We start from the raw sequence: 16,102 nt of genomic DNA, 5'->3' as shown, positions 1-16,102 counted from the left end.
TGGATGAAAAGCTGGACATGAGCCGGCAATGTGCGCTGGCAGCCCAGAAGGCCAACCGTACTCTGGGCTGCATCGGGAGAAGCGTGGCCAGCAGGTCGAGGGAGGTGATTCTGCCCCTCTACTCTGCTCTGGTGAGGCCTCACCTGGAGTACTGCGTCCAGCTCTGGAGCCCTTAGCACAAGAGGGACATGGAAGTGTTGGAGCGGGTCCAGAGGAGGGCTACAAAAATGATCCGAGGGCTGGAGCACCTCTCCTATGAGGACAGGCTGAAAGAGTTGGGGTTGTTCAGCCTGGAGAAGAGAAGGCTGCGGGGAGACCTGATTGCGGCCTTTCAATGCCTAAAGGGGGCCTATAGGAAAGATGGGGAAAATCTTTTTAGTAGGGCGAGCTGTGACAGGACAAGGGGTGATGGTTTTAAACTAAACCAGGGCAGGTTTAGACTGGATATAAGGAAGAAATTCTTTACACTGAGGGTGGTGAAACACCGGAACGGGTTTCCCAGAGAGGTGGTGGAGGCCCCATCCCTGGAAACATTCAAGGCCAGGTTGGATGGGGCTCTGAGCAACTTGATCTAGTTAGCGGTGTCCCTGCTCAGTGCAGGGGGGTTGGACTAGATGACGTCTAGGGGTCCCTTCCAACCCAAAACATTCTATGATTCTATGATTCTATATGGTGCGGTTGACACGGTGGAGGGAAAGGTTGTCATCCAGAGGGACCTTGACAGGCTTGAGAGGTGGGCCTGTGCGAACCTCATGCAACAAGGCCAAGTTCAAGGTCATGCACATGGGTCAGGGCAATACCAAGGCCAAATACAGGCTGGGTAGAGAATGGATTTAGAGCAGCCCTGAGGAGAAAGACTTGGGAACGTTGGTTGATGAGAAGCTCAGCGTGACCCAGCAATGTGAGCTCTGTATCCTGGGCTGCATCAAATGAAGCGTGGCCAGCAGGTGGAGGAGGTGGTTCTGCCCCCCTACTCTGCTCTTGTGAGACACCACCAGAGGAGGGCCACAAAGATGATCAGAGTGTTGGAACACCTTTCCTATGACGACAGGCTGAGAGAGTTTAAAATAAAGAGTACTAAAAATCAAGACGCACCATTCCGTTTCTCCATTCCTTCCTTCCCACTTCAAGGCCAGTGTATTTAATGTGACCTAGAGTGGGAAGATGCTGGACTCCTTTGTGTTATCTTGTCACCTCCTTGGTTAGTTAGAAGGAGCTTTTTTTCTTTCAGACTGCTCTTGTTAGAGCTGTTCCTTTTCTTCAGATTAACCATGTTGAGCAGTACTAGGGCATTTTTTTTTTTCTGAGTAGCTCCTGCCCAAACATTTCAAAATCAAGCACAAAAGTAATCACAACCTTTCTCTTCACTTGAAACCATAACATTTTTTTGACAAGAAGTGCCTTTAAAGAAATGCCTCTTAATTTACGGTGGGTCACTTTGTACTTTGTTTCTGTAACCTATCACATTACATTTCCTGTGCATTGAGTATGTATGTATTATGAGCTCTTAAAAACAAATATCCCAGAAGAAAGGAATTCAGTAAATGAATAAAACATTCTTGGGTAGCCCAAGTGGCAGTTTAATAGCTCATCCATTGGGACTTTCAAATAATATAATGATGATGGCCGTATAAATGTATGGATAGTTGAATAACTTCAATGAGGAGCTTGTTACAACTCTGCATACCACATCTGAAATGAAATCAAACTCTGAAAGTGCCGCCTGATGTGAAGGTCCAATTTTTCCAGTGCCAACCCTGAAATTATACCTAAAAATACACAAACTGTGTGTTTGTGTATACATATTTATACATAACTAAAACATGCATTCACAAAACCACACACACATACACATACATTGTTTCTAGGAAGAATTTAGTGTTTCAGGACTGATCCTGATTGCACTGAACCACTAAAACTTCGTAGACCATTGACATGACTGAATTCACAGCAGTGTATTTGAGATTAGGTCTTAGCCCTGGATTTCTCTAAAAATAAATAGATAAATGGAACAGGATCTTAAGGTTGTCATGTTATATTGCCTGGGATATACACCACTTTTTCATTAGGTTTACCTAATCATGTAGTTTTTTAAATATCTACTTTGATGCCTGTCTTCCACGGCAGAGTCTATAACCTTGGGTATGGGTAAGCTGAAGGTAAAGTTTTAAATTATTTTTGCTTGTAGCAATTAATTTCTCAGGAAAACTGATTTCTGATTACGGTGGACCTGGAAACTTGATGTTGGTGGCCATGAATGATGGAGAGAAGCCAGCTCGGGCTCAACTATGGTGTGGACAGGAGAAACTAGACCACCAAATGAGGTGTAGATAAGTTAATACGATTAATTTCATGTCTCCAAAGATGCCTATTTCTGAGAAGCTGCTGAGCTGTCATGAAATATGGTCTGGGTGCTCGTGTGAAACATAGCATCAGTCTCCATCGTAAGCCAGCAAAAATTCACTCTTAGCAGTGGGGAGAGGCTGATATTGCAGTATAGAGGGAGGATGCTGAAGTGCTCTTGGTAAAAGGCAGCAACACAGTGATTTGTCTGTTGAGTATTTTCACAATGCCACATCACAGAAGAGGCACAGCCCTTTTTTTTTATTATGAGCTGGGTCTCTCTCCTTAGAATTTCTCATTCCTCTTGGCTGGCTTTTCCTCAGCAGCATACCATATATTGGTTGTATTTTCTACTTGAGAGCATCGTCTCCCACGCTAGACTGAAGCAGCAGCTTTTAGTGGCGGTACTCAAAGTGATTCACATAAAGCCCCATGAAAATAAGGGACTTCGATAGTTTCACACTGGTGGATTAAGTTGATGAATGTTTGCTGTGGTGAAAAATAATGTGCTGCTGCTCTGATCTTTTAGGTGAGTTAAATGGCAACAACAATAAAAAAAACCCCTTTCCTAGCTGAAGTAGAAAAATTCCATCCTGGGTCTCCTGGGGATCAACCTGAGCATGGGGGTTGCACAGGGAGACCTGTTCTCTTATACACGCAGAGCATATTGGGGAATTGTAGGTATTCAATGTATGACCTGTATGGGTTGAAATGTTAGTCGTAGGACTCGCGTGGTATGTGCACGACAATGGAGTGGGCATATTCAGGAAAGGAACTGCCATGTGTAGTTCTGTGGGGATTTGCCTGTTACTGGGGAATGCAGGTCCAGGACCTGCATTTTAATTTTAATTTTAATTGCATTTTAATTTTCTTTTTAAAAAGTTTACTTATTTTGTTGGTATAATAGGAAAGAAAATTAGAAGGAAACAAGTTGAGGGGTGAGAGCTGTATGTGAAAATAAATGTACTGAAAGATGAGAGCCTTGATAATTGATCAAATTGATGACTGTGTTAAGCAATGGGATATAAACTGTGGGATCAGGAAGTTAAGTATTTTGTGTGAACATTATAACAGCGGTGCAATAAATTGATTGTCGTTAGTACTTAGAAGTGCAATAGTCATTCAGTTATAAAGTGATAACTAACATGGATTCATATTCCAAAACTTGCATGCAATTTATAAATCTCCTAGGGGATTTTGAAATCATGTTGGAAATTTAAATTAACCCCTGTCATTATCGACAACTTTTCCTATCCTTTCCCACTTTGTATTCTAGCTTGGAGAAAACTACGTTTTCAAGCAGCTTTTAAATGACAATGAGAACAATGCATGTGTGCAGTGGGTCTTTCAATAATTGCCTTTTAAAATTGATTTTTATGATTTTCATGAGTAGCAGCGAGTGTACTCTGTAACAAAGAAGCTTATTCACACTGTCTCACTGTAAGCACTTGCCTGGTTTCCTCAGGCTCCTTTCCTCTCCTTTCAGTGGGAAGCAATAAGCAGGAGCCTGGCTCACAGCCTCTGCAGCACCCTGCAGCAGCCTTCAGCCGGTGTCTCCACTTACCTTGTCTCCATTTAACCTCCCAATTTACATTCCTGAAGCGAGGTACTGGGGCTATTCCACAGCAGGACCTCCATACGGGAAGAAGTCCTAATCTTCCCCAAATGGCTGCTTATTAATTGCATTTTAATACTTACATTTATAATGAGCATTTTAAAATCAATGCAAAGGCTCTCACTGCTTTGAGGTGGCTGGAGTGGGACAGACTCTTGGAGATGGAGCCACATGCCTTACTTGTAGCCAAATTCTGCTTGGAATTGCCTAATTGAAATGTGGTGCAAGCTCAAATTCACTCCATCTGAGCAAGGATATCTTTATGCTCTTGCTGGTTGTCCCATTGGCAGCAGGACAGGCAGTAGATTGGAGGGGGTCTTCACCCTTCTTAGGTTGAGATGGCAGTAGTACGCAACAAATGGAGCATTTGTTGGACATACATACAGAAAAAAATGTTCTTCTGTGTCCTCATTTAGAGTATGTTACCCCAGTGTATTTGGTGCAAAGGGGTGACTATAATTACAGTTGCATTGTGGTACATGTGCAAGAGTAGAGTGAAGTCCTATGAGATATCTCAGCTGTGCTGCTTCCGAACCTGAGTCTTCACCTGTGAGCTTTACCGAGCGGTTTTATTTTCTTCATTGTATTTTGTGTGTTTCAGTGTCTGGGTATGTGTATGCATATATATATGTATGCAATTGCATTTAATTTGCTAGAATTCTTCCTTAATTTTTATTTTTCAGAAGGTATCTGTAATTAAAGTAATGGCTGGGTAGTGATTTTTATGTACTACTTGTTCTTGGTGGCATAAATTTCATCAACCGTGTGATCTTTCTTAACTGTCCATAAAAAAACTGATAACATTTGCCTATCACAGTGCTACATACATAATGAAAATTCTATCTCCTTTCCAAACATTGCGACTAAAAATGAGTTTTCCAATATGCTCTGAAAACAAACAAGTTTAGGCTTAGTTGGAGCTACTGGTAAATAAAACCAGTAATTTCTGTATATGGTTCATCCTCTTATATAAACTTATTCAAATGTGTTTGTCTGGTTTTAGGTTTTTCACTGTGATTATTATTCTGGACTATGTGCATGTGTGTATAGGGTCTTTTAGGGCAGGGTTATGTTAAAAAAGGGTAAAAACAGATATATGTATGTGCATGTATATGCGCATGCATACATTTTACACACTCACACACATAAAAATATAATCCCAAACTGGTGCTTTTGTGCATGTATGTGTGTATATAGTGTTCTCCCTTTCTGTTTTGTTAAATACGCAGTGACTAGTTATTGCATATATTTTATTTTTAATTAGAAATATAATAAGTCATTTTGACATGACACTTCACGGTACAGTTTTTATCTTTTCATCGACTATTTCCTGTTTTCTTTCTCTGTCACAGGGTGAAAGAATGATGTGATGGAGGTGAATATGGGCCGCTGGTCAGGCTCACGGCCACCTCCGTCATGCCTTGCCCTTCTGATTGTCAAGTTCCTGGCATCCGTTTGCCAGGTAGCTCATGGGACCTCCCCGCTTGGCTTTCACTTCACACATTCCACTTACAATGCTACGGTGTATGAGAATTCAGCAGCCAGGACCTATGTCAACAGTCAAACAAGGATGGGCATTACCTTGGCCGACCTTTCATGGGATATAAAGTACAGGATAGTGTCTGGCGATGACGAGGGCTTTTTTAAAGCAGAGGAAGTCATCATTGCTGACTTTTGCTTCCTAAGAATAAGGACTAAAGGTGGGAATTCTGCTATATTGAACAGAGAAATCCAGGACAACTATTTATTGATGGTGAAAGGGTCTGTCAGAGGAGAGGACTTGGAAGCATGGACAAAAGTGAACATCCAGGTTTTGGATATGAATGACTTAAGACCTTTGTTTTCACCAACCACGTACTCTGTCACAATAGCAGAAAGCACTCCTTTAAGGACTAGCATTGCACAGGTGACGGCAACAGATGCAGATATTGGGTCCAATGGTGAATTTTATTATTACTTCAAAAACAAAGTTGACCTCTTCTCAGTTCATCCTACAAGTGGTGTTATCTCCTTAAGTGGCCGGTTAAACTATGATGAGAAAAACAGATACGATCTTGAGATTTTGGCTGTGGACCGTGGGATGAAGCTTTATGGAAACAACGGTGTAAGCAGCACTGCCAAGCTTTATGTTCACATTGAACGTATAAATGAACACGCCCCAACGATAAATGTAGTAACCCATATTCCCTTCCCATCAGATAAGGAGCCTACCTATGCAGTTGTTAACATTGATGACCTAGATGAAGGAGCCAATGGAGAAATAGAATCTGTTTCTATTGTGGCTGGCGATCCACTAGAACAGTTCTTCCTGACTAAAGAAGGTAAATGGATGAATGAGTACAAAATCAAAGAAAGAAAGCCTATTGATTGGGACAGCTTCCCATATGGTTATAACCTGACTCTCCAAGCCAAGGACAAAGGATCTCCTCAGAAATTTTCTGCAGTCAAACTGGTCCACATTGCTAGTCCCAGGAAAGAAAGTATCCCTGTGAAGTTTGAAAAAGAAGCATATGATGTTTCAATCAGTGAATTTTCACCTCCTGGTGTGGTCGTTGCAGTAGTTAAGCTGATGCCTGAGCCACAGGGTGTGGAATATAGATTATCTCCAAGTGAGGAAGCCAAGTATTTTAAGATCAATCCCAACACAGGCCTTATTACTACTGCTCATCCTTTGAAAATCATTGAGAAGGACCTCTATGAATTAGAAGTGTATGCAAACAAAGGTGGTGATTTAAAAGCACAGGTTACTGTCAGGTTAGAAGATGCCAATGATCACACTCCAGAGTTCCAGCAGTCCTCCTACAGCTCATTCATCAACGAAAGTGTCCCTGTGGGGTCTAGCGTTTTGGCAGTTTCAGCAGTTGATAAAGATAGGGGAGAAAATGGATACATAACATACAGCGTTGCCAGTCTGAACTCGCTACCATTTACAATAAACCAGTTTACAGGTGTTATCAGCACATCTGAAGAACTGGATTTTGAGTCTTCCCCAGAAAGCTACAGGTTCATTGTGAGAGCTTCCGACTGGGGTTCTCCCTACCGCCATGAAAGCGAGGTGAATGTCACCGTATACATAGGCAATGTCAATGATAACAAACCCCTCTTTGAAAAAGTGGCGTGCCAGGGAGTGATTTCATCTGATTTTCCCGTTGGTGGTCACATCACTGCTGTTTCTGCAATAGACATAGATGAGTTAGAGCTTGTGAAGTACAAAATAATCTCTGGAAATGAACTTGGCATTTTTTACTTAAATCCTGACTCTGGTGTCCTGCAACTTAAAAAATCTCTAATTAATTCTGGCATAAAGAACAGCAATTTTGGCCTTAAGATAACGGCAACTGATGGAGAGAACTTTGCTGATGCTATGTTTGTTAATATTTCGGTAGTTCATGGGAAAGTGTCTTCAAAGACCTTTAGCTGTAGAGAAACTAGAGTTGCTCAGAAGCTAGCAGAAAAATTACTCAAAAAGGCAAAAGCAAATGTGAAGCTGAATTTGGAAGATGGTTTTCTTGATTTTTATTCGGTGAACAGACAGGCACCACATTTTGACAAATCCTTCCCTACTGATGTGAAGGTTTCAGAGGATCTGCCAGTTGGTGCCACCATCCTGAGGATAAAAGCCTATGATGCAGACTCAGGCTTTAATGGGAGAGTAGTTTATACAATTTCTGATGGTAATGTAGATAGTTGTTTCAACATTGATATGGAGACAGGGGTACTTAATGTTCTTATGCCCTTGGACCGTGAAAAAACAGAGCTCTATCTCCTTAATATTACAATTTATGATTTAGGCAATCCACAGAAATCTGCATGGAGACTGTTGACTGTCACTGTGGAGGATGCAAATGACAACATGCCTGTTTTTTTACAGGACAGTTACTCAGTTAATATTTTGGAAAGCACAGGTCTTGGTACAGAGATTATCCAGGTAGAAGCCAGAGATAAAGACCTAGGATCCAATGGTGAAGTGACTTACTCAGTACTGACAGACACCCACCAATTTGCCATCAACAGTTCCACAGGAATGGTGTATGTGGCTGATCAACTAGACCGGGAATCAAAAGCAAACTACACTCTGAAGATTGAGGCTAGGGACAAAGCAGAGAGTGGCCATCAGCAGTTTTCTGTTGTGCCTCTGAAAGTTTTTTTGGATGATGTCAATGACTGCTCTCCAGCCTTTATACCATCCAGCTACAATGTGAAGGTCCTTGAGGACCTGCCAGTTGGCACTGTCATAGCTTGGTTGGAAACCCACGATCCAGATCTTGGCTTGGGAGGTCAAGTCCGTTACTCACTGGTGAACGATTACAATGGGCGGTTTGAGATAGACAAGGCGAGCGGCGCCATCCGCTTGAACAAAGAGCTTGATTATGAGAAGCAGCAGTTCTACAACCTGACTGTGCGTGCGAAGGACAAGGGGCGCCCAGTTTCTCTGTCTTCTGTTTCTTTTGTGGAAGTTGAAGTGGTGGATGTTAATGAAAATCTCTATACCCCCTATTTTCCTGACTTTGCCGTCATTGGATCTGTAAAGGAAAACTCCCGCATTGGTACAAGTGTTTTGCAAGTTGTTGCTCGAGACGAGGACTCTGGAAGGGATGGAGAGATCCAATATTCCATCAGAGATGGCAGCGGCCTGGGGAGATTCAGCATAGATGAAGAAACCGGTGAGTTTTGTTTCTTATTTCCTTTTCCCTTTGTAGAGCTTTTTGCAAAAGCAAAGCTTAGGCATAATTATTTTCCAGCCTTAACAAGAAGTTCAGTTCTTAACAGGCAAGATAAAATTATAAATAAGGCTTTTCCAGGCACAGCAATGACATGATTTAATTACCTGGTTACATTCATCACTCTGTGGGTGTGAAGTAATACACATTGCTTTTCAGCAGCTATGTGATGACTCCATGTAGAAGGCAGTGGTAGTTGCGGACTGACTTGCTTCCAGTCACTGTATTATCTGTTGATCGTTGTAAATTACTCACATCACCTCCACAGAGTCGCAACGCTCATGACCTTGAATGTTAAATGTTGAATGTGGTGTTAAACCCAGTGAAAGGAAATAAGGAGCACGAAACAAGAATTATTTCATCCTAAAACCTACTTTTGGTTGCCTTCTTATTGTTGGTGAGAGTAATTTTTCATGGGAGTTAGCAGTCTGGAATGACACACCATTCTGTGTAATACGCTTTCTCGTGGCGTGGTGTTCGTCAGTGTTGGCATGCTCATGTAAAGGTAGAAATACAGGGAAGGACTCTAACCAACTGTGCTAGCTTTCCCTTGGAGATGGTAGTATATGAACATTGATGTTAGAATACAGTATTAACAGAGTGAAGATTTTCAAGACGTTGAACTTCACTACTGCGCCACCCTATTGGAACATGTGGAAAATACAAAGTATAAAAGGTTATCTAGTAAAACACTTAACACATTGGCTATTTAAATGTCTGATAGCTGTAGGGAGCGATGGTGCAGCTGTGGTACTAGAAGCAGTGAGGAAATTAGAAAATACTAGTCAACAGTCTCAGAAATTATATTAAATGTGTTAGGTCTGTGGGTTTACTGTGGTTTAAGCAGACTTCGTATGTCTTCTGCTAAAGCTTTTAATTGAGAATGTGGTATTAAAGCATAAGATTAAAATGTATGTTTTGGCAAAATCAAACTGTTTAATCAAATGTCAACTTTCTAAACTGAACATTATGAAAAACAGACGACATTACAAATGCTGTGGATCGCGTCTGAGCATAAGCAGTGAAAAATATTTTTACTCTATTTGTGCTATAGTCTCTCTGCTGCAGCTGTGCACAGATGATACAGTCAAAACCTTGTGTCCAGAAACATCAAACTTGAGTGTCAAAAGTCAAGAGGGTGCCTACTCTAATTTCCAGAAATGTTAAGAACTCACATATCCTGCAGTGCTAATAGCAGTTGAAGGCATTCAGGCAACATTTTTTAGGCAGTTGAACATGAATTTCAATTTTAAGCTCCTGCATTTGAAAATTTTGGGCTACCTGCTTATTCAGTAGCATCAATTTCTGCTAAATGCGTTCTTTATAAAGCAATGGGAGACTGGTCCAAATGCTGCAGTGTTGGCCTGAAAATATCAAGATTCAACATTACTGAATTGAAAGAAAAAAAAAAAAAAAAAACTTAGGGAAAGTAAGTTAATACATGTTGGTGATGAATAAATTAACAAGGGTTTTTACCCTGCGCCTAGACTAGTAGGGGCGATAGCCTATAGTAAGTTAGGGCCCCAGTTCAGTAAAGCACAAATGGTGTTGTGACAGGAGTGGGAATTGTAATCAGTTAAACTTAGTTCCTTTCCACAATTGAAATCTGGTTGTGGGGGGAAACCCCACAAACTGCTCCCCAAAGTTTAAAAGTTGCATGTATTTGTCTTCTTTCACTCTTTCACAAGTATTTTCGTGAAAATGAAGCAACCCTGTAGCTTGTTCTGTTGCCCTAAACCTTTCCAGAAGACACTTCGTAATCTGGCAGATCTCCTTTTATCTGTTTTCCTCAGTTTTTCAGTACAACTTAAGCCTTCTTGAAACCGTCCTGGGGAACGCGTGGGTGCACAGCAGCAGCAAGAGTGATGTGGAGAGCAGGGCTTGGGGGTTCAGGAGTCACCCCGAGCCGCGCTGTTGTAACCCAGGTGCAGAATTTGACCTGCTGTGTCAAATAGGACACAACGTTAATACCCTGCTATTGAACTAGTGGCAACCTAAATGCTGCTGAATGATGAATCAGCTATCTAGCTGTAGAAAAGAGCTCAAGTCACATATTGAATTAATTTAAAAAGAGATAGCTGTTTATTTACTTTCAGTGCAGTTAATTTGTCACTTTTAAACTGACCGGCTCTATTGGCTTATGCACCGTCTCTCCTGAAATTTGTGAAGGTAAGCAGGAGCGCGAAGTACAACAAATCAATAGTTTTGGCTGCTGCCTTAATGAAAAGAAGACTGCAGTATCCATTATAATCATTAGGATATAAACTGGGCCAAATTCATCCTGATATGTGAGCAGGCTGGACTCCAAGCAAGACTGTGCTTTCAGCAAAATTCTGCTCGAGTGCATTATTTTTATTCTGCAATATTCCATCTCAATGGTGTCACCCCATCTGCTGAGTGAGATATGCCTGTGCTCCCCGAAGCCTGTCATAGAATCATGTGGTTGGAAAGGCCTTTAAGATCATAGAGTCCAACCGTACCTGTCCACCAGTAAACCATGTCTCTAAGCACCTCATCTACCCATCTTTTAAATACCTCCAGGGATGGGGATTCCACCACTTCCCTAGGCAGCCCATCCCAGTGCCTGACAACCCTTTCAGTGAAGAAATTTTTCCTAATATCTAATCTAAACCTCCCTGGCGCAACTTGAGGCCATTTCCCCCCATCCTATTGATTGTTACTTGGGAAAGGAGGCCGACACCCACCTCACTCCCCGCTCCTGTCAGACAGTTGTAGAGGGTGGTAAGGTCTCCCCTCAGCCCCCTCTGCTCCAGGTTGAACAAACCCAGTTCCCTCAGCCGCTCCTCATTGGACTTGTGCTCCAGATCCTTCACCAGCTTTGTTGCTCGCCTCTGGACACGCTCCAGTGCCTCAATGTCCTTCTTGTAGTGAGGGGCCCAACACTGAACACAGTATTCAAGTTGCAGCCTCACCAGTGCCGAGTACAGGGCAAGGATGACTTCCCTGGTCCTGCTGGTTGCACTATTCCTGATACAAGCCAGGATGCCATTGGCTTTCTTGGCCACCTGGGCACACTGCTGGCTCATACTCAGCTGGCAGTCAACCAGTAGCCCCAGATCCCTCTCTGCGAAGCAGCTTTCCATCTTTTCTTCCCCAAGCCTGTAGCGTTTCATGGGGTTGTTGTGGCCCAAGTGCAGGACCTGGCACTTGGCCTTGTTGAACATCATACAGTTGGCTGCAGCCCATTGATCTAGCCTGTCCAGATCCCTCTGTAGAACCTTCCTACCCTCAAGCAGATCAACACTCCCACCCAACTCAGTGTCATCTGCAAACTTGCTGAGGGTGCACTCAATCCCTCTGTCCAGGTCATTGATAATCAAAGATGTTACACAGAACTGGCCCTAACATTGAGCCTTGTGGAACACCACTTGTGACAGGCCTCCAACTGGATTTAACTCCATTCACCATGACCCTTTGGGCCTGGCCACCCAGACAGTTTTTACCCAATAAAGAGTATGCCTGTCCAAGCCATGAGCAGGCAGTTTCTCCAGGAAAATTCTGTGGGAAACAGTGTCAAAGGCTTTACTAAAGTCCAGATAGACTACATCCACAGCCTTTCTCTCATCCACTAAGTGTGTCACCTTGTCATAGAAGGAGATTGTAGAATGTTGATACCAAGGAGAGGAAACAGTGCAGAGGTACCTGAGGAGGAGTTAGACTGTATGGTGGATCCACACCGCACCATGCTGCTGCATGCATGGTGGCTTTGATCTTGTTCCATTATAGATTTATACAGCTGCATATAGTTGCATCTAACTCCACTGAACTTGACCTGGCTTGTGGTGTGGGTTCCACAACAGGCTGTTCTCCATTCAGGTCTGTTCATGGTCGGTGAGCTTAGGAGTCTCCTCTGTATTGGCCAATGTGGATCTCTCTGCATAGGGTATACAGGCAAATCCTGGTACTGTTGCAGTTTGATAAGAGATGTGCTGTGGGGGTGAGCCTGGGATTTCCTTCCCACAGTGCTGCTCTTTGCCTTGTGTCATAAAGAATCTGTTTTGAAGATTATCGTTGTGTTACAGCATTAACTGTTAAATACTGTAGTTCATATGTGGTAGTAACCAGAAGCATAGTGAGCATTTGCCAGCTAGAAGTATTTGCTGAAGTGAAATTTTACATGTATTTGGTCCCACAGCCTTGTGAATCACTTCCAAATTTGTTTCAGTGGATTTACTTTCCTTTTCCAGGAGGCAGAGCTGGTACAAATTTGTAAATCAAGAAAAACTCTCCTGAAGTAGAAGGCAGCAGTTCCTGACCTCCTCCAACTTCATCCCTGGTTTCCCACTAGTACGTTAGCCAGCAGACTAAATTTCTCATGGGTTTTCAAAACTGATGGTTCAGAGCTAAAAAATTGGTTTAAGACTTTTCTAGAGGTTAAAAAAAAAAAGGAACATTTTTAAGTAGAGGACTCATTTGTTGATCCAAGCCTCAATGGAGATGTTCACCAGCCTAGGTGTATAGTTCAGATTCATTGATTTTCTATCTTTATTGGCCTATTTATTGACTGTTGGTATAAATGGCACAAGTTTGCCATTTAAGATCCCTGCACTGAGGGACATGTAATGTCATCCTGCCATGTATGGATTCTCTTTTTCCTTTTGTCTGCTGTTCAGAACCGCTTTTTTTTTTTTTTTTTTTTTTTTATCCTTCTCATTCTCTTGGACTCCTGAGATGTAATCTGTGTGATGAAAGATGGTCATCTACAGTCACAACTAGTCACTGCAGGCTTTCCTTATAGTCAACAGAGAGAAATGGGCAATTGAGAAACATGATTCATTTTGCCCTAAAGTAAGAATATGAAATAAGTTGGATAAATCATGCTCTAAAAATGTGCATTTTTCTCTGAACTATGAAAGGTCTGTGTATGATTAGCTCAGAGGTAGATGTCTACACTTGAACTCCTTGCTTTGGCCAGATGTAACCCATCCCTGTTAACTGTAAACCAACTGTAAACAAGATTATGTGCTGTCAGGTTCACATGCTAGATAATATGTGCAGACTCCTCTCTACCAGTTTGACCGTTTTAGCCTTATTTCAGGGAATTGTATTTCAATATGAATCCCACACATAAATGTACTTCTGAAAAGAAGAACTGGAAAGAACATTTTTAAGAGCATAAGAGATGAGAATTGTGCAGCTAATATTTTACGGTTTTTCATTTTCTGCGAACACAGTGCTGGACAGGAGCATCCCACCCTCTTTTCCATCTAGAGAAAGTCAGCAAGGTCTGATGCTTTACCTTACTTGTGGAAGCAGGCCTTCCCCTTACGCAATTCAGGGGCTATGGAGAAGCTTGAGCCATCTTCATCTCTAGTACTGCTTCACGCCTGGTGTGTTTCTCTGAACTCCTCATCAGTCTGCTAGTTGCAGTTCCTTGGAAGAGAATTATGTAAAGACCCCTCTATATTTCCAGACTGTTGTAACTCAAAATGAGCAGAGATCTGTTAAAGATTTTTGTGGGATGACAGTATTCTCTGATTTTTCATTCTAGTGATGGCTATAATAGATACAATTATTCCTCTGTCAGAAGTCCTCTACTGCCTTCATAAACCCCTGGATTTTCTCATCTCTGCTATGTACACCCTCGTAGTGCTGATACCACAGCAAAATGGTGTATTTTTGCTGTTTCAGGAGCTGGTGGTGACTCCAGCAAACGCATATGGCTTTATGATACCACTTACCTTGGGTGACTAATTGCCATCCAACAGTACCTCTTTTCTGGCTGCTGTGGGGACTTGGACAACTAGCAAGACTTCCTGACTTCTCAAAAGGTTGAGTTAGATGAGATCAGTCCTAGCCTAAATGCTGACGTCTTCCTTCTCATTTTTTAATGATTTGTGGTTCAGCTAAACAGCATTTTTGACTCAAGCTCCACATTTTAGTCTGGCATGTGTTTCTACTCTGTGCGTGGTTGATGTAACAGCCTGGCACTTGAAGAGCTTCTATATTTACCCCTACGCTACCCGCGGATGTACTAGTAATAGCAAACGAACGAAATGAGTTCTAGAGGAGCAGAAAGATTAGACACACTCGGCATTTTCTGCTGCAGAGACTTCTTCAGGCTTGATTGCAGTTGGTGTGGCAGTGCCTCGGGGTGCAATGAATGGCTAACTCCTTTCTGCTTCTCAGGAAAGCATTGAAACATCTTCTTAAGTAAGTCCCACTGAAATTGAACACAGAGGCAAAATAGTGGTATTAATGAAATGCTTAGGGGATCTTTAGTGTTCTTGCAAAGCCCATAAGCATGGACTTAAACAACACTTTCAAAACTTACTAACCTCATTTCCTAAGGTTATTCAGGAGTTTGAGTCCCCTCATTTTTATTGGGACTTTAAATTCAGGCATTAGCTGGTACTAATTTCCACCCCCCGTAGAGGCCCCCTGATAAGAACATGAGCTGGAGATGACCCTGTTAACTTGTTATCTTTAGGTGTTTTCAGCCCTGAAATTCAAGTGAATTATCCAAGCCTTTCTTTCACAGTGCTGAAATCTTAAAGATACTATGAAATGGAGGTGGGGTGAAAATTATTATAGACTCCATGGATTTATTTATGGTGCCAAGGATAGCAGTTGGATCTTCTATTTTGATACCTTTTAAGGTACCTCATGAGTGATAGAAAACCTGACAAACTGTGACTAGAGTCTAAAAAGAAGCCAGTTGGTGTTGGAAAACCCTAATCATGTCTTCCGATGATTAATAATGGAAACGAGAAACACCAGATGATAAAGTTTACAATAAAGCAGACCTGCCTGCCCTGTTATATCTGTCTGGCAGAATGGAATAAATTTGTTGGTTCAGACTTTTTGCATCCTGTCGCTGTATTCTAAAATAGTTTTTGGTTATTGTGTATGCAAGTTGAAGGATACTTTAATTTACTACAATTTGAGTGGCCTGATAAATATTTATGTGGGACCATTACTAGCATTTCCTTGAAACAAAATCAAGTAAAAATGAAAATGGTTTGTGATACGTGATTTTTTTGCCCTCACTTGTTTAATTTTATGAAAGCGTGTAGGAACTAGTGGGTAAATCTGGGCAGGCTCACTTGTAGAATTGAATTCATTGTAGAGTTTTGAGGCATTAGTATTACATATGTTCTTCATTTTCCTGGTGATTGTAGGCAAATTTCATTGCCCAGAGCCAGTATTTCAGAGCCACTTAATTATTCCAAGCTTCTAAAACAGTTTTCAGAGTAACTTCAGACCATCCAGCAAGAGAAGTGCCAGGGGGTGTTGCTGGGAGGTGGCTCAGGAACGGGGGATGCTTGTGGGGGGTGCATTTGCAGCCGCCCCTCGGGACTGGAGATCGACGGTCCTCAGCCGGGCTGCGATGGCTCTCCTGAGCACCCTCTCTGGGAAGGAGCGTGCCAGACAGGTCACAGGGCACAGTCCTGGCCAAAAT

General features: G+C 42.2%; 1 protein-coding gene across 3 annotated transcripts in view; it reads left to right on the top strand.

The window, feature by feature from the left end:
* Window positions 1–5,327: 5,327 nt before the first annotated feature.
* FAT3 (FAT atypical cadherin 3) overlaps window positions 5,328–16,102 on the top strand; it is a 339,730-nt gene continuing 328,955 nt past the window's right edge. For all 3 annotated transcript variants that reach the window (XM_035895315.1, XM_035895314.1, XM_035895313.1), the window contains exon 1: window positions 5,328–8,622. In XM_035895315.1, coding sequence (XP_035751208.1) covers window positions 5,328–8,622 — 3,295 coding nt within the window. The remainder of the gene's footprint in view (window positions 8,623–16,102) is intronic.

Source organism: Egretta garzetta, unplaced genomic scaffold (genome assembly GCF_000687185.1).
Source record: "Egretta garzetta isolate BGI_Z169 unplaced genomic scaffold, ASM68718v1 scaffold255, whole genome shotgun sequence".
Lineage (NCBI taxonomy): Eukaryota > Metazoa > Chordata > Aves > Pelecaniformes > Ardeidae > Egretta > Egretta garzetta.
The sequence above is the reverse complement of the archived record's forward strand: the minus strand, read 5'-3'. Positions and strand labels throughout refer to the sequence as shown.